At 36.9% G+C, this 22169-nt stretch overlaps 2 protein-coding genes across 8 annotated transcripts in view; one reads left to right on the top strand and one right to left on the bottom strand.

The window, feature by feature from the left end:
* The window catches only part of ODR4 (odr-4 GPCR localization factor homolog), a 42439-nt gene extending 30455 nt beyond the window's left edge, over positions 1-11984 (bottom strand). The window contains exons 1-5 of one of the 5 annotated variants that reach the window (XR_011612118.1): positions 11757-11984; positions 8123-8240; positions 5088-5222; positions 2194-2289; positions 82-188 (exon numbers count right to left, since the gene is read on the bottom strand). Coding sequence is in view for 3 of the 5 variants with exons in the window: in XM_071077284.1 (XP_070933385.1) it covers positions 82-188; positions 2194-2289; positions 5088-5222; positions 8123-8221 (437 nt within the window). In the remaining 2 variants the exon portion in view is untranslated. Of the gene's footprint in view, positions 1-81; positions 189-2193; positions 2290-5087; positions 5223-8122; positions 8241-11756 lie in introns of those variants that run through there. The other 4 variants (XR_011612119.1, XM_071077284.1, XM_071077291.1 and 1 more) reach the window with 4 other exon arrangements.
* A 49-nt stretch (positions 11985-12033) lies between these two features.
* The window catches only part of LOC105484598 (translocated promoter region, nuclear basket protein), a 62537-nt gene continuing 52401 nt past the window's right edge, over positions 12034-22169 (top strand). Inside the window, exons 1-5 of one of the 3 annotated variants that reach the window (XM_011746409.3) lie at positions 12034-12172; positions 12544-12852; positions 14591-14695; positions 17892-17965; positions 20947-21043. In XM_011746409.3, coding sequence (XP_011744711.2) covers positions 12103-12172; positions 12544-12852; positions 14591-14695; positions 17892-17965; positions 20947-21043 — 655 coding nt within the window. In that variant the 5' untranslated portion in view covers positions 12034-12102. The remainder of the gene's footprint in view (positions 12173-12543; positions 12853-14590; positions 14696-17891; positions 17966-20946; positions 21044-22169) is intronic. The other 2 variants (XM_011746410.3, XR_989070.3) reach the window with 2 other exon arrangements.

Here is a 22169-nt window from a genome sequence, read left to right as displayed (position 1 = left end):
TGATTTAAATAGCAAAAAAACCTTGCAATAATATTATTTTGGTACTTTGTACTTTTAAACCATAAACTGAACAAAAGATACTTTTTTGTAGAAGCACAAATGTGAAGTGTCACTCGTTCTGAGACCTCCTCCTCTGTGAAATTCCACAATCTCTTTCTATTTATAGACTTTTCCACAGCATACATTAGCTGAAAGAGAAAAATACACATCAATTGAATGCAAAATGAAAAAAAAAAAGTGAGTGTTGAAATAGGCAATTATAATGTCCCCAACTCTCATCTAGCTTTAAAATTTCATGATTCTTTATTTACTGGAGAAGGGGTCCCATTATGTTGCTCAAGTTGGCCTTCAATACCTGGGCTCAAGCAATTCTCTCACCTCAGCGTCCCACGTAGCTGAGACTACAGGTGTGTGCCACCATTAATTTTTCTTTTCTTCAAATTAAAGACTGGAGCTAATTACTAACCTTTTGAGTCCCTTTTAGGAAATTACAAAAAAATTGGGTTTAAATAAAAAAATGTAATTCACTGTCATTAGTGATTAACTGGACATGAACAATTAATTTGGGGCAACTAGAATTTACATAAACTATAGAATAGAGACTTTATTTTCATTAGAATGAGAAATGACAAGTGATTTTAACTAAAGAAATCAAGCATGTCATTAGCATTTCTTGTTTAAATGTCACACAAGACTTAAGGCAATATATAACAACATATAAAATATAGTAATAACATAAATTAAAAGTTAAAGTAGAAGAGTGAGATAAATTTGTGTCAGAAATAAGAATTATAAAAATGCATACTTGATATAAGGGGTGGTAACACATTTCGCTCTAAGCTTTCTAACAATAATGCACAGAGAGAAATCTAATCTGTAACCTAATTCACATGGTCTGTAAGCTGAAGACAAACAATCATCAGAGGAGGCACAACTTTCTTCATGATATAAAAAGAAATTTCTTCCGGAAACACAATATTAATGTAACATGATGAATAAAGTTCTTAACAACAATGGGTGACACTGACAAGTTTTATAAGGCTGTTTCTTATAGTGTTGGTCAATGTAAGCCAATGGAAACAATTAGATAATTGATACTCAGTAATTTTACAGATAAGCATTTCTAAAGTTTTATATACTTTTTAGGAACAAAAGATACAAAAGCAAGGAAAGTGGGTCTGGCTATATCCCTCTAGCACTGGGCCCACATTCAACCCACTCAATTCAGCACCAGCCACAAAAGAGTGCACAATCAATGCTATTAATATTAAATACGCATAGATTTAGGTTAAATTTCAAAATGCCAAAGGGAATGAACAATTGTGAACAAGGTAAATTTATTTAAGATGGAAAAATTGGCAGAGGGTCAAACAATTTAGCAGGGAGAATATCTCCATTTTCTTCCCTTACTCCCTTAGGTGCAAATATCAGAGGCTTGAGGCTTGGACATCTGACAGGACAGGTTACAAGACTGAAAAAATCTGTAACATCTAAGTTCTCAGCTGCACACTTTTTGTGGGATACTGCTGAGGTTGGGTTTTATATGTCTCAAGATTAAAAGGTCCCCCCCTTTTGGGGTATGAAATACCCTTCAAAAAGTTCATGTGGATCCTGAATGTTGAAAGAACTGGCTACACAGAGTTTACCTTAGGTTTGGGTTTAAGGGAAAACAGCTTGTGCAACTTCATATTTACTTTTACACTACATTACCCTATTCTCTGGTGCAGTAATTAAGCAAAAAACACAGGAGATTCCTGATAGATACTGTGTCCAGGAATAATCTGATTCTTTATGTTTTTACTCTTGGGATCCAAGAAGAATTGAAAAGAAGGTAAAGAATTTCAGCACCTATTAATTTCATGTTACAATAATCACTAGGTGCTAAATGGAATGTGTGACAGAATACTGCTATTGTACAAGAAAAACTGTTAAAGCATTATAACTTGTTTCCTAATAGTCAGAATTGTCTCTAAAATAAAGACTATTTTAAAATATGTAGTTTTTAAATATATAAACAGTTTTTACACTCAAGATATCCAAGAAATCGAGTGAAAAAAGCTTTTTCAATGTAACCCCAGCAAAAAGAATTATGGAAAACAAATTTAAATATGCCTAGAATCATTATATATACTCATAATCAATAAAAATAACATATAACTGATTTCATTAAGATTTTCGATATATCAAACTTACTCTACGCAGGGCATTTTGAAAATCATTTGCCAGTTCTAAAGTAGTAATAATAAATACTCCAAGAACTAAAAGTCCCCCTGGTAGCATTCTGGATACCTAAAAATAGAAATATAGTATTAGCTAACAAAAGCATTTGGCATTATACGCAATCCTTTCCGTTTGAGAAACTGTCTTCTTAGAGTGTCCTTAGCTTTTCACCTTAAAACTACTTTATAAATAAAACTATCTGATAACAACATCCTTTAGCTACATCAATAAATAAACCCCTTTCTCAGGAGATCGAAGACTGAAATATTTTTTCAATGGTGTCCCACCATCAGCTAAATAAAATTAAGTTTTATTTTAGATTGATATTTCAGACTTTCTAGAATTTGGTCAATCTGATATTTATACCCTCATTTGACACTACTTTTCCTCAAGTAATTCAAATATTTGTCAAAAACTACTTGAAAAGCAGAGTCAAATGAGCTATAAACTGTTTCCCATATACATCCTAGGCTTCCTAACCCTATGTCTTTACTCAGGGTGCTCCCTAGGCCAAAAATGACTTTCTCTTATATTTCTACGTGTCTCAACTCTACTGGATACTTCAAAGGCAGCTTGAGGAAGCTGCCTTCTCTGATCCTTTGATCTCTGAACTCCCATAGGGCTTTGGGGTAGTTTTCCCAAGGATTTTATCACACAGCCTTATATTATAGTTATCTGTGAACCCTACTAGTTGGTCAGGGAGCCCCTTAAGGGAGTAAGTAATTCTACCTTTGTATCCCTATTTTTAGCAGCATACTAGATCTGGAATTTGAACAGAGGGAGTCTGACTTGAAAATCCATTATTTTCTATCGCATAGATTAACCTCAAATTTTTAAGCCCATTTACTGATATTGGGCATTTATGTTATATCTAATTTTACCTTAAAATAATATAGATTAAAAATCCTAGTACGTCTTTCTGCATTCATAGAATTATTTGTTTAGGACAAATCCCTTGAGATGGACAACTGGTTTAAGAAGTTATACATATTTTCAAGGTTTTCGATACATACTACCATGATATCTCCATATTTGTATTTCCCTTCACATGATTGTGGCTAGTTCTTAACAACACATGGATTTTTTTCTATCATCTACACTCAGAGATTAGAGTGCTTTGGTTAGCTTTTCATTAGTTAATGTATAAGCAATTAATCAGAGTAGAGTCTTAAAAAATTAGATACCATGCTCTAATCCTTAATCTACTTGCATTATGTCTGCTGGTGGTTTCCTCTAATTTAATAAATTCTATTTACTATAGTAGCACAATCTGACAAAGTTTTCATATTTAGCATAGGGAGTCTGCTATCTTTTCAAAATCACCAACACAAAAAATTAACCATTTTTTAGGAGATGGAGGTGACAGCAAGAAAGGGGAAAAAGTAATATCAACCTTTTCTTTCTAGAGGTAAAAGGTTAAGCTAATTTACTATATAAATTCATTAATACTCTGTGTGTGTGTGTGCGTGTGTGTCATATACAATTTCACGAGAGACCAAAAGCAAAATTAGAGTAGAAAGTTATTTACAAACCATTGGGAATTGAACTTTACAATACTTAATATTTTTTTTAGAAGATAGTTGCCATGTTTGTCCCCCTTAAACATCATGTTGAAATGGAAGCTGTTTGGGTCATGGGGCAGATCCCTCATTAATGGCTTGGTTACATCCTCACACCAACGAACGAGTTCTTGCTATATTTGTTCCTAGGAGAGCTGGTTGTTAAAAAAAACAAAAAGCCTGGCACCTCCCAACCCCTTGCTTCCTCTCTGGCCATGTGATCTTTACACACCAGCTCCAATTTGCCTTCTGACATGAACAGAAGCAGCCTGAGGCTTTCACCAGATGCTCAATCTTGCAGCCAGCAGAATCATGAGCCAAAAAGGCCTTTTTTCTTTATAAATTACTCAGTCTTAGGTATTCCTTAATAGGAACACAAACGGACTAAAACAATAATAATTAAATATTGAATTTCTTTGTTTTTTGTTTTGTTTCGTTTTGTTTTTTGAGACAGAGTCTCGCTTTGTCGCTCTGGCTGGAGTACAATGGCACGATCTTGACTCATTGCAACCTCTGCCTCCCGGGTTCAAGCAATTCTCCTGTCTCAGCCTCCCAAGTAGCTGGGATTATAGGCACCTGCCACCACACCTGGCTAATTTTTCGTATTTTTAATAGAGACAGGGTTTTGCCATGTTGGCCAGGCTGGTCTCGAACTCCTGACCTCAGGTGATCCACCCGCCTTGGCCTCCCAAAGTGCTGGGATTACAGGCAGGATTTTTGTTGTATATAACTACGCACTGCCCCATAATCACAAACACAAACACAGATACAGATATATGTCTGTGTATCTATATATATACACACAGACACACACGTTTGAGTTTAAAAGATTTAAAGTTGATTGGAAAAGGAAATAATTCTTTTATTTCTTAAAGAAAATTCTTTTTCTTCAAAAAAACAAAAACCCAAAAACGCAGAATGGGCAGGTTTGTCACATAGGTATACGTGTGCTGTGGTGGCTTGCTGTACCTATTGACTCATCCTCTAAGTTCCCTCCCGTCACCCCCAACCCCAGAAAAGGAAATAATTCTATTTTTAGCTTATTCTAACATTATGTATTTGATGATACATAATTCATTCAATAAATACTTGTAAGTGAATTTAGTCATTATTCCCACTCACTCATCCCAAATCTGTTTCTTCCTTGTATAATGCCAACACTATCCTCCTAGACACCCCAGCTAACAATCTCAGTCATGTTTAGCTACTTTCTCCCTATGTCTCTTCTCTCTACTCAGTCACTAAATCTTCTTGATTCTAGCTTTTTTGAAATAAAACTAAAACATATAAACAGAAAAATAAGATAACCTGGTAGGCATGTTCTGTGGCCCATTCTTCATCCAAGTTATCCAACTTAGCTTTGGGATGTTTGAGGTTCTCACTTTGTTCCTCTTTGGGGGGCGTTCTAGTGGCAAGAATCACATAATCCTTTTGTGAAGAACACTTCAAAAACAAATTTAAAAGCTTGTTAGAGTGGTATCTGATTCCTCAATCTAATTTGAGTGATACCTGAATTCCTTAGCTTTTATGACATGCAAAAACTGAGTAATATTTGTTAACAGGTTAAATCATTAACACCAATATTATAGTGGAAGCTAAAGGGAGGCTAATTTTCAAGAGTGGCCTTACAACCTTTCCCTCACATGTTGTTTATCTTTTAACGTATTTAATATCAGCTTCTTATTTATTTGGACAACTCAAATATAAATCATAGAGTGGTCCCTAAAAATGGTTTACAGGATGAGTGAATGAATTACATTAACTAAAAAGTAACATGCTTATTCAGTTTTCTAGTTATATTTGTTATATTTTCTAGATATATTTGTTTTATAAATAGTAAGTGAACAGATTGGAAAATATCAGTGATATTAAACAAGTGACCTTTTGTATCTTATTTTAACTGAAATGATGACAGTGGGAAACTTCCACATACATTTCCACAGAATAACAAAGGGGATTTGGGACACAATTCAAAGTGACACCAGATTCTATGTTCTTCAAGGGTTTTTTCTGTTTTGTTTTTTGTTCTTTGTGTGTGTGCGTGTGTGTGTTTATTTATTTAGAGACAGGGTCTTGCTCTAATGCCCAGGCTGGAGTGCAGTGGCGTGATCACAGCTCACTGCAACCTTGAACTCCTGGGCTCAAGCAATCCTCCCGAGTAGTCTCCCAAGTAGCTAGGACTACAAGGCTTGAACAACCAGCCACAATTGCCCGGCTAATTTTTTTTTTTTTTTTTTTTTACTTTTTTGTAGAGACAGAATCCTGCTATGTTGCCCAGGCTAGGTCAAACACCGAGCTTCAAGCAATCCTCCCACCTCGGCCTCACAAAGCATTGGAATTACAGGCATGAACCACCACACCCAATCTGTTCTTCAGTTGTAAGATCAGTTAAGTAGTGACCAAAGGTGGGAGATCTAAAAATAAATGTAGGGAACATTTAATAGCTTAGTTTCACTAGAGTGAAAGTTTCCTACAAAAAAGAGTGAAAATAACACTGCTAATGCAAGTTAGCATTGTATCATCCCCACACATGACCTGAAATGTATTAGACCTGAAATGATCATTAGTATCACCTTGGGATAGAAAATAAGATTAATTATTCCTGCCAGTTATTTTCAGGAAGTTACATTCAAATAAACACAGGAAAAGAAGGTAGGTCTCAGTTAAGAAGGCTTCTCTTTTCTTAATAAAATGTATAACTTTGAAAAGAAAAACTGACAGAGACCAGGAAACAAGCAAGCTTAAGGGGAAGGAGAGGAAAAAGCAATAAACTCTGGAAGAAAAGCGAAGAAAAAGCATGTAGAATACTGAAAGGAATGAATTCCTCTGTCCTTGAGCAATACATACTAAAGCATAAAGACAGATGGAAGGAAGGCCTTAAATTATGAGACACTCATTTGTAAGATGGCAGTTTGCCTGAGCTTTAGAAACAACCTTTATCCAGTTAAGACAAATTTAGAAGAGGGTCTTTCTCCCTGACTTTTTATCTCTACCGATCACATCTTTCTCTAAGACTTCTTCTCTTTAATATTTTAAACAAAGAGAAACAAAAAAACTTAAACAGAAAACTCCTAACAAAAAGCGCCCCGAATTACATGCTAAGTAACTGAATTAAAAAGAAATTCACACTGTTCTCAAGAGAGGTGGTCTGGTTGTCTAATGAGAGGCTTCACAGGGTGGTGCTACCTGGTTGATCCATGTAGACGTGCCCTCTGTTTTGCAAATTAAGAAATGAAAATAAAAATAAAAATTCTGAAAATGAGCCTGTCTTTCATGGCTAGACTGACATTAACAGAGTTTATTCAGAATGATGTAGAAAGCTAAAATGTCATGAAGGCATCTGAACACGAGTCCTCTGGACAGTGTATTCTTCATAAATAGATAACATGGGGCATCAAACTATAAAAGAAAGTAGCTTGGGGATATGGATAGAATCAGAATAAGAAAAGTTAATTACGTAATTTGAAGATTCTAAGGCATCAGGCTAAGTTATCTAGAAAGAAAATTGTCCCAATAAGAGCTTTATTGGCTAGTAGGCCTCAAAATCAAGTCCTTGGGCCAAAGTGCACTCTCCCCAGTGTTTTTGGATAGACACAGTCAGCTTGCCTGTGTGACTCGTTTTTTGTTTGTTTGTTTGTTTGTTTGTTTGTTTGCTTTGTAATGCTGACCAGTCCCTCCAGCTGATTAACAGGTTCTTCTTTCACCTGTAACAAATCAGTGGCATAGGTTTTCAAATAAGTACCTGAATCTCTGTTTGATTTTGTGTCTATTTTTAAGACACAGCTCTAAGAAGAAATTAGAATTTGTCTAATTTCCAAATTTTTCCCAATCCCTCTCCCTCCTTATTGATCCAACATAAAAAAAAAATGCAGTAAGATGGGTACTATAGCATATAAAAATATGACCACTGTTGCTATAATGTCTAATATAAGACAACACAAATCAGAATAGGAATAAAATTTCCAAAAGCTTCCTTTGTAAAGAATTGAATAACCAGATATTAGAAAGATTAGAAGGGAGTACAAAACACTCTGGAAAGACAACAAAATGTGAATAATCTGGTCAATGAACATTCTAATTCTGAAGTTTCCATGTAATAAATTACTTTTACATGGTGAAAGGGGAAGGTGTCCTGACTTGAGCAAAACTGGGCTAGGTTTGTCACTTTTCCATGTTTCCCCAAAGATCTACTTTAAAATTACTTCTTCTACATTCCTTCTTCCATCCCCCAACCTTGAGTTTATTATTAAACAGCATCTTTTAACTTTAAATAAACAAGTAATTTGTTTTAATAAATTACAGAGTAATTATTTAGTAATAAATACAGAGTAAAAGATACATACCTGTCCTATTAAAAGGCCAGAGACAAAAGCCTTTCCTTGGAGATTTATGTTTGAAAGATACTGGCCAACAGTCTCTTCTACAATGTAGGTTCTTCCCATTTTTAGGAACTAAAATCTCCTATATTACAAGAAAAAAAGATAGAGTATTTTTAGGTAAAATATCATTTGCAATGTCTTTATCATGAGAGTAGTACAGCAAAAGAAGTGATACTATCCTGAGGCCATCCCAGGCCTTGCAGCAAATGCTTATTACACAGTGTATTCCTTCTTGCAAAGTTCAGATGTAGTTCCAGAGTTCTCAATACAGTGCAGCAGGAAACAACCACAAATCAACCAGAGTTGACATGAGAGATCAAACCTTTTTCTCAAAGCTGGGATAAGGGAGAGGATACTAAACTAGTAGGCAATACATCAGATTGCTTTCTTTCTTTCTTTTTTTTTTTTAATTTATTTTTTCTTGAGATGGAGTTTTGCCCTTGTCACCCAGGCTGGAGTGCAACGGCACAATCTTGGCACACTGTAACCTCCGCCTCCCGGGTTCAAGCAATTCTCCTGCCTCTAGTCTCCCGAGTAGGAGGGATTACAGGCACCCACCACCATGCCCGGCTAATTTTTGTATTTTTAGTAGAGACGGGGTTTCACCATGTTGGCCAGGCTGGTCTCGAACTCCTGACCTCAGGTGATCCGCCCGCCTCGGCCTCCCAAAGTGCTGGGATTACAGGCGTGAGCCACCGTGCCCGGCCAACACATCAGATTTCTTATTTTAGATCTACTTCCTAGTTGTATTGTCTTTGATAACATATTGCTAAGTCTCAGTGTTCTCATTGCTAAAATAGTAAACATGAATTTCTGAATAGTTCATTAGGAAGTAGAGTCAAATTCATTTACTTGATAAGCATATATGAAAGAACTATACTTTTGCTTAGAAACTATGCTAAGTGGGATAACACAAAGATGAGCAACACAGTCTCTGTCCTTGAGCAATATATACTACAGTAAGAGTTATTTAAGTAGATAAATAGCAATACAACAACAACATTTATATAGCTTCTATTTTGAACAAGGCATTATTGTAAATACGTTCCATGTAACAATAATTCATGAAACCCCAGGAAGTAGGTACCATTATAATCCTCATTTTATATATGAAGAAACTGAAATGAGAAAAGTTGATTAAATAACTTGCCAAAGTGACAAAGTTGGTTAAGTGGCAAAGGAGACACTCCAGCTCTAGAATCCCTGTTTTTCAACACCATTCTCGTAATGAGGAATCGTAACCAGTCCTTCAATTAAATCATTACTAAGCATAGCTCTTGTTCTGCTTTCTCTCTGATTTCTGGAAGGAAATCAGTATATTCATTCCCTCTATTGCCTTATGCTCCTTCGATTTGCATTTCTGTAGCTTAAAACCAAAGATACTCAATAAAAGAGCTAGGCAATATAATGAATGATTAAATCAAGGAGCTCATAATTGGTGAGGATGAAAATGTAAAAGAGATGATACCCAAAAGAGCTATAAAACAAACAGAGACTGCAGGAACACAGTTACAGTATTTTGAACACTGCAATTTAGGAATAATCATCATTTGGGTTCTGTAAAAAATGTGAATCTTATTCAGTACCACAAAGTTAAGGCTACCAGAGATATGCTGGGATGGTATATCTGATACCAGTAAACTGTCAGTCACAAGATGGTTTTGCATTTTAAAATTAAAGCCCAGAGAATGGATTCAAGTTTGAACTGTCCTACTAGAGGCTGTTTCATTATTGTTTCAATGAGCTTGCTCAGTTTTGTCTCAAAATACGTTAATTTCTTCCTAGCTCTTTTTTGACAACAATAGACGTGAATCAGATTTGCATATCATTTTTTAGAGACTAAGTCTAGGAATGCTTGTCTAAATATCACTGATGCCTCTGTGAAGTTAAGGGCTTTTACCTTTTAGTAATGCCTTAAGGTACGAAATTCTATATATAAACTTTCCTCTACTTCATCATATTATACTCCTTTTCCTTCTGCTCTAATAATTCTTAATTCTTGCAACAAATACAAATAATTCCAAAGTTATATTTACCCTTTTAACCTTAGTTCTTCTAGGGTGTCACTAATAGCCATATTAATGTGTAAGAAACTCAGTGCAATAGAGAGGTGAAAATCTGTTCAATTATGAAATCGGATTGAATGTCAGATAAATTTTTCTTTAGAGCTCTTTCAAAATGTTTAAATGTAGTCAACCATACTTTATAAAAGGCAGTACTAAAAATATATATAGTCAGCTTTCCATATCTGTGGTTTCCACTTCCATGTAGCCAACCAACCACAGACTGAAAGAAATTCTATTTTAAAAAAGCATGATTACATCTGTACCATTAGTGCAAAGATGTTTTTTCTTGTCACTATTCCCTAAACAATACAACAACTATAGCATTTACATTGTATTAGGCATTATAAGTAATTTACAGATGATTTAAAGTATCCAAATGCTACACCATTTAATATAAGGAACTGGAGCATCCATGGATTTCGGTATCCATGGGGTGGGCAGGTGAGAGGGTCCTGGAACCAATGCTCCACGGACACTAAGGGACCACTGTATTTTGCCTTATAGGGTCATAATTTTCCAGAAATGTTGTATATCAGCCAAAGCCTTTGTGATCCAAGCACTGTGACTGACACAACTCACTCTTCCTGGGCTCCGGTTTCCTAATCTATAAAATAAAGCATTTGAATCCTAGCAGATCTGAAAACCTATCTAATGTTAGGATTCTGTGAATCTAAATACAGAAAATCTACATTTCCCAAATGACAGATCAACAGTATGATAATACTGTGCGCTTAGGACATAGCATAATACTTCATATACCAGCAACTTTAATTACAGTGCTTATCTAAAAAGTATTTTGGGGGAAAAATCAACCTTAAGCTCCGCTGCTGATTTATTTTTCCTTAGTTATTACAAAATATCACAAAATGCTTCCATTTATATTTCTTAGATGGCTTCACAACATGATTCAAAAGTAGGAACTAGAGAAAAAGAATAAATTTCATATAAGAAATAAATCTCCAATTCACAGAAGGCCCACGACTGTGGGAACTGCAGAGAGAAGACATTGGGAATGCATTATTTACAATGAATAATTTAATAAATTCTTTCTGAAGAGTAATTAAACACGAAGCAATCTACGGATTGAGCTTTAAAATTACAGAATTATGATCTGGAAACATGCAAGTTCTATTACTGTAGCAATTAACACTGTGTTTAAAAACTTCAGTTATAACAGTTTTCAATTTTAAAAACAATATAATGTTAGGTAGCAATTTCTGCAACGAAAAATTTAAAACACAGGCTACACTCAAAGTGCTAACGGTTTCTTTTAATTCTCCTCCTGAAGAATTAACCCGGGTCCTTAAATTCCCGGGTACTGTATCACTCAGTACCACCTCTCCACCGCCAAAAACCATTTAGGTACGCCGTTTCACACAAGGTAAGTTCGTCAGAAGTGTGTGCCGGAGTGACTGTCCATATGTTTCCAACACTCTGTCCCTTCCTTTTTCTCTTGAAAAGGGAGCTGTGTGCTCTAGTGCACACGCACGCGCGCACACACACACACATACACTACATTTAGGCTGACTTACCTGTTTTCAGAATGTGCACTCGTGGCCGACAATTACCTCGGACAGTCTGTCTGCTGGAGATGGGGTTTGGGGGCGCAAGTACCAGCCTCTAGGGGCCAGATTCCCTCCGGTCTCAATTCACTGCCACTTAATTCATCAAAAAGCGACCTACTTCCCACACCTCACTTCCCACTCCAAAGCTAGGGTCTTGGGAGTCAGGTGGCGCAGATTGATGACGTAAAACGCCCCCCTCCCTTCACCGCAGAGCCTCAGCCAAAGCGACTGCGGTCGCCACCCCGCCCCCTTCTGGGCGCCATAGAGAGCGTGGCGGTAGCCTGGAGCCTGCCGTCCGCCCCTACCGGGACCGATGCCCTCTAGTGGCTCAGTGTCCAGAAGCCGCCAAAGAGGACGATCCATGGCATCCCGGGGCTTTGATGGTAAGGTCACCAGCTCTTCAGGGAGGGCCATGGGGTGACGAGTACGTATGTGGCGCCACCGTGCGGACAGCGGTTACGGAGCAGAGATAGGAGAGCCAGGGGGGCGGGGAGAAAAACGGAAACTGAAAGGGCGGTGCGGGATTGGGCTCGCGGAAGGGAATGAGAAAAACACTACATTTCCCAGAGGCCTACAAGGCCTGAAGTGGGTGGAGCTGGAAGCCGGAAAATTGAGTGCGCAATAGGATCGGGGTAGCAGCTGAGGTCGGGTTCCCAGGGTGCGTAGCTTCCAACGGCTGCGCGCGCACTTCGGTCGCGGGCGGTGAGGTGCTGTTGCTGAAGCGCCGCCGCTTAGGCTGGACTCGATTTCCCAGGGTCCCGCCGCGGGAGTCTCCGGCGGGCGGGCGCGCGCGAGCCACCGAGCGAGGTGGTAGAGGCGGCGGCCCAGGCGTCTGGGTCCTCCTGGTCTTCGCCTTTCTTCTCTGCTTCTACCCCGTCAGCCGCTGCCACTGGGGCCCCTGGCCCCACCGACATGGCGGCGGTGTTGCAGCAAGTCCTGGAGCGCACAGAGCTGAACAAGCTGCCCAAGTCTGTCCAGAACAAACTTGAAAAGTTCCTTGCTGATCAGCAATCCGAGATCGATGGCCTGAAGGGGCGGCACGAGAAATTTAAGGTGGAGAGCGGTAAGTGAGATGCTCTTTCCGCACTTGGTTATGAGCTTGACTCTCGCCCTTTGGGTCTGGTCTTCCCCCCTATCAAGTTGGCACTGGGTACCACGCTGTTAACCTCACTTCCTGGGCTCTTTGGATATCTTGAGCCTTCGCTTTCCTGCTCCTTACAGTTTGATAAGAAGCCTTTGAAAAATAAAATCTGAATCTAAGTTTAGTACCATTTTCTTTGTCGTTAGGGTAGGCTCATATAGGGACTCTTATTTCTCTTCGTCCGACAAACGGGAAACAGACTTGGCTGGAGTCTGCTAACCCATCTCTCTGAGCCTGGAGTACCTTGTATGTTTTGTTGCACTTCAACTGGTAGTGGCTCCGCCCTATTTTCTAGTCACCTGCATTCTAGGCCTTTGCCAAATTGACCACTCTGTGCACTTGTTCTTAGTGTGTGCGTCGTCCCGTGGCCCCAGAATGAATTAGATGTTTACGAAAATGAATATTAGGTGCATAAGAGCGCTGGAAACACAGTGAACGTGCAGTACATAAATTTAATGTATCTGATTTCTCTCAAAAAGTTGGAGTTTGATAGAAAACATTAAAATTTTCTTGTAATTACCTAAAGTAGGCCTTTAAGTAAGAAAGTTACTGACAATAATGGCTTGAACATCCTTGAAAAAATATGAAGAATATAGTAATTACCATTAGTAAAATACAAACTTACTGATAATGTGTTTTGGTTTACCATTTGTTTGGGGAAGTTAATGCTGTTCTTGCTAAGTTGACTGGAAATTCTGAACAAGTTTTTACTTCAAAAAAAGTGTAACTGTCTGCTGGGCGCATTGGCTCACACCTGTAATCCCAGCACTTTGGGAAGCCGAGGCAGGCGGATCACGAGGTCAGGAGATCGAGACCATCCTGGCTAACACGGTGAAACCCTGTCTCTACTAAAAATACAAAAGAAAAAAAAAAAAAAAATTAGCTGTAGGTGGTGGCGGGCGCCTGTTGTCCCTGCTATTCGGGAGGCTGAGGCAGGGGAACAGCGTGAACCCGAGAGGCGGAGCTTGCAGTGAGCTGAGATCCAGCCACTGCACTCCAGCCTGGGCTGCAGAGGGAGACTCCGTCTCAAAAAAAAAAAAAAAAAAAGTAAAAATAAGTGTAACTGTCAAGCAGAATTGACTTTGAAAATTAGTTCTCTGATCTCAGAGCTGAGTAGTACGTTGCATTCTATATATTAATTTGCACCGTAAATATTGAGTGTCTTACATGTTCCTGATACTATGCTGAGCACGATATTCAATCCCTTCCCTTGGGAAGTTTACACATTTACGTAAATTTAGTAGTTTTATGCTTTCAGGTAATATCTTGACTACTATAAAAGAAGCCTTTTAAAACAAAGCAATTTTTTTTTGTCTAAATTTTTTCTCGTTTAATAAATACTTCATGGTAAGCAGTTTACTGATGTCTGGAGAAAATACTAAGATAAATGAGACATGTTACCTGCCTTAAAGACATTCATTTGTAAAGTCCCTTTTAGGCCTTATTTTTATTTTAATTTTTTGTCATGTAAGTCATTTGGAAATACTCTAAGTCCTTTTCAGTGCTCAGTCTATTTATCTTTACTCAGATTCTGTTACGTGAAGTGCAATTCTAGTACTATACCTTAAATTTTAAATTTGAGGTTATTAGAAATAAATAACAGTATTGACAATGTATGTACATGTGTTTGATTTTGTTGTTTTTTGCTTGTCTGCTGTAGAACAACAGTATTTTGAAATAGAAAAGAGATTGTCTCACAGTCAGGAGAGACTTGTGAATGAAACCCGGGAGTGTCAAAGCTTGCGGCTTGAGCTAGAGAAACTCAGTAAGTATTTAGTTCGTCTTTGTAAGTATTCTTGGAGTATTGAAATCTTCAGAGACTCCTTTATATACTTGGGAAACATTTACTTACTAAATATGAAGATATTGATTAAGCATCATTGGTTTTTATTATGGTGATATTTTGATTTTTCACTTAGTAGTAAAGATTTTGTAAGAACACAGAACTTAATGGACGGGAGGCCTGGATTCTTATTCTGATTTTGCTATTAAAAACGCTTTTGCCACATGTAAATCTTAACAGTATCTGATTATTGTTTATAAAATGGCTAGACCCACATACCTGTCTACTTAGACAGCTTTGTAAATCAAATAAGAGTTCTTGAAATATTTTTTAAAAGGTGGAAGCGTTATGCAACTAAAGAAGTAGAGAGTAGCTTGTTTTTATGTTGAAGAATCAAAGCCTATTGATTTCATTATATTTATGTTTTAACTTTTTAAATAATTTTTATAAATATCTGTGAATCTCAGGATATTTCCCCTTTAAGGCCTAGTTCCTATAAAAGATTGATAGCTAATCTCTTTCTTAGTTTTCTTACATCATTAAGTTTTAGAAACCTCACAAGATGTTTGAAGGGGTGGCCTGCCCCTCCACACCTGTGGGCCTTTCTCCTTAGGTGGAACGAGAGACTTAAGAAAAGAAATGAGACACAGAGACAAAGTATAGAGAAGAAAAAGTGGGCCCAGGGGACCCTGCTCACCATACAGAGGACCCACGCCAGCAGTAAGACATATGAATAAAGATCTCTGTGACATGAATAAGTTTAAGGAAAAGTGCTGTGCCTTGATATACATACGCAGACGTCTCCATAAACCTTTTTAGTGCATAAAGAGCAGCATTGCTGCTAGCACGTCCCACCTTCAGCCCTAAGGCGGTTTTCTCCTTTCTCAATAAACAGAACATACAATAGGGTTTTACACCGAGATGTTCCATTGCCCAGGGTGTTCCATTGCCCAGGGACTGGCAGGAGACAGATGCTTTTGTTTATCTTAACTGCCAAGAGGCCTTCTTTCCTCTTATACTTCTTTCCTCTTATACTTCTTTCCTCTTCTTTCCTCCTTAGCACATACCCTTCATGGGTGACAGACTGGGGGATGATCAGGTCTTTCCCTTCCCACGAGGCCGTACTTCAGACTATCACATGGGGAGAAACCTTGGACAATACCTAGCTTTCCTAGGCAGAGGTCCCTGCAACCTGCAGTGTATGTGTCCCTGGGTACTTGAGATTAAGAGAATGGTGATGACTTTTCACAAGCATACTGCCTTCAGGCACTTGTTTAACAAAGCACACCCTGCACAGCCCCAAATCCTTTAAACCTTGAGCCCCCACAGCACAGTCTCTTGCAAGGACAAGGTTGGGGGTAGGTTCACAGATTAACAGCATCACAAATATAGAACAAAATGGAGTCTCTTATGTCTACTTCTTTCTATATATACACAGTAACAGTCTGATCTCTCTTTTCCCCACAAGATGTTAAAGATCCTGACATTTCTTAGGAGGATGATATGTCCTGTGCTTTGCTTCTACCATCCAAGTTCTAACCAGGCCCGACCCTGTTTAGCTTCCGAGATCAGACAAGATTGGGTGCCTCAGGGTGGTCTGGCTGTAGACTACTTCTGATTCAAGAAAGCAAACGTCAGAACATTAGGAAAAATCTCTATAGAGGCATAATTAATTTTTTTTTATTTTTATTTTTGGAGACAGAGTCTCACTCTGTTGCCCAGGCCAGAGTGCAGTGGTGCGATCTTGGCTCTCTGCAACCTCTGCCTCACGGGTTCAGAAGATTCTTGTGCCTCAGCCTCCTGAGTAGCGGGGATTACAGGCATGTACCACCAGGTCCAGCTAATTTTTGCATTTTTAGTAGATAGAGTGGTTTGCCATGTTGGCCAGGCTGGTCTTGAACTCCTGGCCTCGAGTGATACTCCCGCCTCGGCCTCCCAAAGTGCTGGGATTGCCACCGTCCCTGGCTGGCATAATTAAATGATATTTAATATAGTTCAGTTTTAATGTGATTGTTGGAGAAGGAACACAGGAAGTTCATAATCAAAGGAATGATTAAAATTGCAACTTTCTTTCTTAATGGGTTCATGACCATCAACTATTTAGGTTATAACTTTTTTCAGCTACTTTTGGTACACCTCATTTTAAAAACATAATGTATATGCATACATGTGTGATGGAGCATATATAGCTAGATCTGGTTCATTATCTATGTAGTTTTGCCTAGGCATAATAGGAAGATCTGTTTGGTAGTAGTGCCGAGGAATTTCAGAAAAATGATTGTGAAGACAGCTTTTATGAGATCTGGGAGAAGAGAAAAAGGGAGGAACCTACAGATACATCAGATACCTTCCTGTGGTATACAGTTAATATGTGTGTGTGTGTTTATGTACTGTGGATCAGTAAGTCTGGAAAGCAGTAAATAATGTTAAAACAAAATAGAAAATTTAGACCCATTTAATGGGGTCCTCTTTAAATAGTAGTTAAGATTAGAATTAATTATAATGTATTTGCTTATTAAATTACCAGCATATGTATTTTAGTGAAATACAGTTTCACAATGTATATTTTTGGAAAAATTTCAAAAATTATATTTTTTCTAGTTAGCCTATGTTTAGAAGAGAAACTGTGTGTAAGGGAAAAGAGCCCATTTTGAGTGGCAATTGAGAAATTGATAAGTGTGTTATCAAGCATAATATTTTTTTTCTTTAAAGGCTGTATGTAGAGTGATAAACACGATAGGAATTGCAAATATTCATTATTGTGATTTGTTGTATATACATGTTATATAGTTTAAATGCTATTTTCTCTCTTGATCCTATCTTTTTAACTGCATTTTCTTGTTGCTAAATACAGGTCACTGTTTCTTATGATATATGTTGACTTAGAAGATGGCATTGAAAAATAAAGGAATTACTAATTGCATATGACTTTCCCCATAAATGTTGGCTAGGATTATTATACATTTGATTTGGAGACAGGATAGCATATTTAAAATTTTGGTCTAGAACACAGTAAATTTTGAATGTATTCATGAATTTGAAATGTGATGTGCATGCAGTCCTTCTGGGCTTCTGTTTTTTCATTTTTAAAATGTGTAAGGTTGGCAGTTGCATAAAAATACTCATTGCAAGTTTTAAGCAAATGTGTATGTATTCATAAAAAATTCCTTTTATCCAGGCAATCAGCTGAAGGCACTAACTGAGAAAAACAAAGAACTTGAAATTGCTCAGGATCGCAATATTGCCATTCAGGTAAGAGATATTTCTTTGAATAAGCTCATTGTAGATGTGTTACTTGAAGAGACATTCTATTCTGATTGTTTATTAGTTATTAGTCCATGGGAAGATGTAACTGATGTCGTCTTAGGAGAAGCTACCGACAAAAATAAGTATATATAAATTCCTTAATTGGATATATGTTTTATTGATAGATTGGACATTTCTTTTACTCAACAGAAATTATCTGTTGAATGCTTACTGTAGTCCAGGTATTACACCAGATGTGATACAGTTGGGGATTTGGGTGAATCCACATTGGTAATCATTTCTTTAGGGTAGTTTTGTAAGAATAACAGTTTGAATATGATCCCAGGGATTGCTGACAAATTTGTTAAAGTGGTCACATGCAGTTATTTTTTAGCCAGATACAACTTTATACTTTTGCCATTGCTTTTTTAAAATTTACATTTTATTTGCTGTTAAAAGATAATTTCTTCAAATTTCTGAAGGGAAAAAAAAAATTTACTTCCAAAATCTGAATAGGAGCAAAAAAGCCTCGTAATATGCCTAGAAAGGCTTTGTAAGAAATGTATTTATATGAAGAAAAACTCAATACCCAATAAAACTCAAATACTTTTCTGAAAACTGTGAGAATATACCTTTATAAATGAAGATATTACAAATTTCTGGATGGAAATGGTTTCCAAATTAATGTGTTGGTAATACATTTTGACTCTTAAATCCAAGTCAGATAGCCAGAAACTTGTTAATGTAGTTCTAAAGATGATTGGGGAAAAAAAAGCATAGTGTAGCTAGGATGCTTCTAAAAAAGGAAGTATCAGTTTAAAAATACTTGCATAGCCACATATTCAAATGTTTTATAAAGCTATGGTTATTAAAACATTACAATGCTGATATAAGAATCAGTACAGAGAATAAAAGGCAGTCCAGAAATAAAACCCAATACGGAGGTTCTTAATCTTTTGGAAAGAAAGCAGAACTGTCACAAAATCTTTATAAATCTTATAAAAGCTATGGATCTGTAGCCCAAGAAAATAGTGTGCACACAGTCACATAAAATTTTGCAGGAAAAAAATCCATGAAGCAACTTAAAAAGTAATAGAAATTATTTAACTGCTTGATGGCTGAAAAAAAGAAACTGAAAACTTTTTCACTAAGATCCAATGGAAGGCCGGGATGCCCACTCGCCATTTGTATTCAGTATAGTACTGGAAGTACCAGCGAGAGCAATCAGACAAGGAAATAAAATGCACCCAGATTGGAAAGGAAGAAATAAAATTATCTCTACTTATAGATTATATGATCCTATATGTAGAAAACCTCAAAAGATTCCACAAAAACCTGTCAGAGCTAATAAGTAAATTTATACAGTTGCAGGATACAAAATCAATATTAAAAAATCTTGTAGCATTTCTATACACAAATAATGACCTAGCTGAAAAAGAAATCGAGACAGCAATTTCATTAGGGTACCATCCAAAAACCAAAAAACAACTTAGGAATAAATTTAACCTGAGAGGTGAAAGATTCGTATACTAAAAATGATATAACATTGATGAAAGAAATTGAAGATGCAAATAATTGGAAAGATATCCCATACTCATAGTTAAGAAGAATTCATATTGCTATAATGTCCACACTATATAAAGTGGTATAAAGATTCAGCCCAATCCTGTCAGAATTCCAGTGGCACTCTTCACAGAAATAGAGAAAAAAATCTAAACTTCTGATGGAATCAGTTAAAAAATCCTGAATAACCAAAGCAATATTGAGCAAGAAAAACAAAGTTGGAGGCATCATACTTCATGATTTAGAAAACTGTTATAAAACTATAGTAATCCAAATAGTACAGTACTGACATAAAAACAGAAACATGACCAATGGAATAGAGAGCCCAGAAATCAATCCAAACGTATGGTCAACTAATTTCAACAAGGGTGCCAAGAAGATACAAAGGAGACGGGATTGTCTCCTCATTAATGGTGTTGGGAAAACTGGATTTCCACATTTGAAGAAATGAATGTTGGATGTTTGTGCATCATATACCAAAGTTGAGCCAAAATGGATGAACGATCTAAATGTAAGATCTTAAGCCATAAAACTCAGAGAAGTGAACATAGGGGAAAGATTCTTGACATTGGCCTTGATAATGATTGTTTGGATATTACATCAGTAGTTCAAGCTGCAAAAAGAATTAAATGGAGCTGTATCAAATTAAAAAGCTCCTACACAGGAAACAAGAATATTAAAAGGCAACCTACAGTTCTGGCATAGGTAGCTTGAGATTGGTATTTCTCAACGGCATATAAATTGCCATTGTCTTGCTGGGAAGCAGTTTGACAAGTTTTTTGGTTTTTTGTTTTTGAGACAGGGTCTCGCTCTGTCACTCAGGCTAGAGTGCAGTGATGCAGTCTCGGCTCACTGCAACCTCCGCCTCCCGGCCTCAAATGATCATCCCACCTCAGCTTCCTGAGTAGGTGGGACTGCAGGCACATGCCACCATGCCTGGCTTTTTTTTTTCTACTTGTAGAGATGGGGTTTTGCCATGTTGCCCAAGCTGGTCTTGAACTCCTAGATTCAAATGATCCGCCCAGCTTGATTTCCCAAAGTGCTGTGATTACAGGCATGAGCCACTGCACCCGGCTGACAAAATATATTAAAAGTTTTAAGTAATTCAATTTTTAGAAATCTTTCTTGAAAAATAGTTTGAACTAAGGTGTAAATACAGTGATATTCTAAGTTATTAGGACATTTCCTTGTGATTAAAAGAGATATGAGAAAAATTTTCATAAGCCTGGTAAAAATGTTTTAAAAATCCAAAACTTAAATAGAAACATTGGAATTATGGATATTTTTAATTTTTTGATGTGTAAATTATAAGAGAAAGCCAATCATTTAAACTGCAGCTGATGTTAACTAAAGTGACAATTCTATGTTCACTTTCCTGTATTGCTCTACTTGATTTTCTTATTTATTACTCCTTTATATGGCAGAGCCAATTCACAAGAACAAAAGAAGAATTAGAAGCTGAGAAAAGAGACTTAATTAGAACCAATGAGAGACTATCTCAAGAACTTGAATACTCAACAGGTATGAAGAAGTGCTTTTAGCTTTTAGTTCCATTGCTTTATTTTTCTTCTGATAATGCTAGGAGTTAATACTCAGCCTATTTCTGTTGCTAATATTTTTTTGTTATGGTTGAGTATAGAGTTGTAATATCCTATTATTTCTCATACTCATTTATCTTTAAATCATTATCAAGTGTTTAAAGAAGTGTCTAGAAAGTGCAAGAAATGAAGAACATCTCAAAGAAGTAGTAATTTGGACCAAATTTTCCATGCAAAGATTTTTACTATAATGCTATACATAATATCAAATTGGAAGCACTTTAAATGTTCATTTGCAAAGACTGAACTACTGTTCTTCATTTCATATGGACATCCTTGCTATATAATAAACATGCAATATAAGAACCTATACTCAGCTTTTATTTATAAACAAATTGAAGGAGACAGGGACATAAAATATATAAACATAGACTATAGTATATAATACAACTGATGTAGTCAGGTGAACTTGACTCTGAAGCAGTTAATGGTAAGAAGTTTCCTTTGGTGGCTGGGCATGGTGGCTGACGCCTGTAATCCCAGCACTTTGGGAGGCCGAGGCGGGTGGATCATGAGGTCAGAAGTCCAAGAACAGCTTGGCCATGATGGTGAAACCCTGTCTCTACTAAAAATAACAAAAATTAGCTGGTCATGGTGGCACGCATCTATAATCCCAGCTACTTGGGAGGCTGAGGCAGAGAATTGCTGAAACCCAGGAGGTGGAGGTTGCAGTGAGCCAAGATTGTGTCACTGCACTCCAGCCTGGGCGACAGAGCGAGACTCTGTGTTTAAAAAAAAAAAAAAAGAAGTTTTTGGGGTCCTTTTGTGTGTGTGTGTGTGGTTTTTGAAACCTTTTTATTTCTATAAAAGAAAGAATTCTCAGATATTTATGTCATTATACAATAATATTCCATTAGTTAGGTATACTTTCCCAGTCTCACGAGAGTTCCTTCAAAATACTTGCTGAGTGTGTTGATCAACAAGTGGTAGTTACAATTAAAGGAATTCATAAAATCTAGATATTTAATAGGTAGTTTTAAAAAAATGTATATTCTATATTGAGTAGAAGATTTTTATATTTATCATTGCTTTTTAGCTTAATGGTTATT

Source organism: Macaca nemestrina, chromosome 1 (assembly GCF_043159975.1).
Source record: "Macaca nemestrina isolate mMacNem1 chromosome 1, mMacNem.hap1, whole genome shotgun sequence".
In the NCBI taxonomy this organism is placed as follows: Eukaryota; Metazoa; Chordata; class Mammalia; order Primates; family Cercopithecidae; genus Macaca; species Macaca nemestrina.
This window is presented reverse-complemented; position numbering and strand designations above follow the sequence as displayed.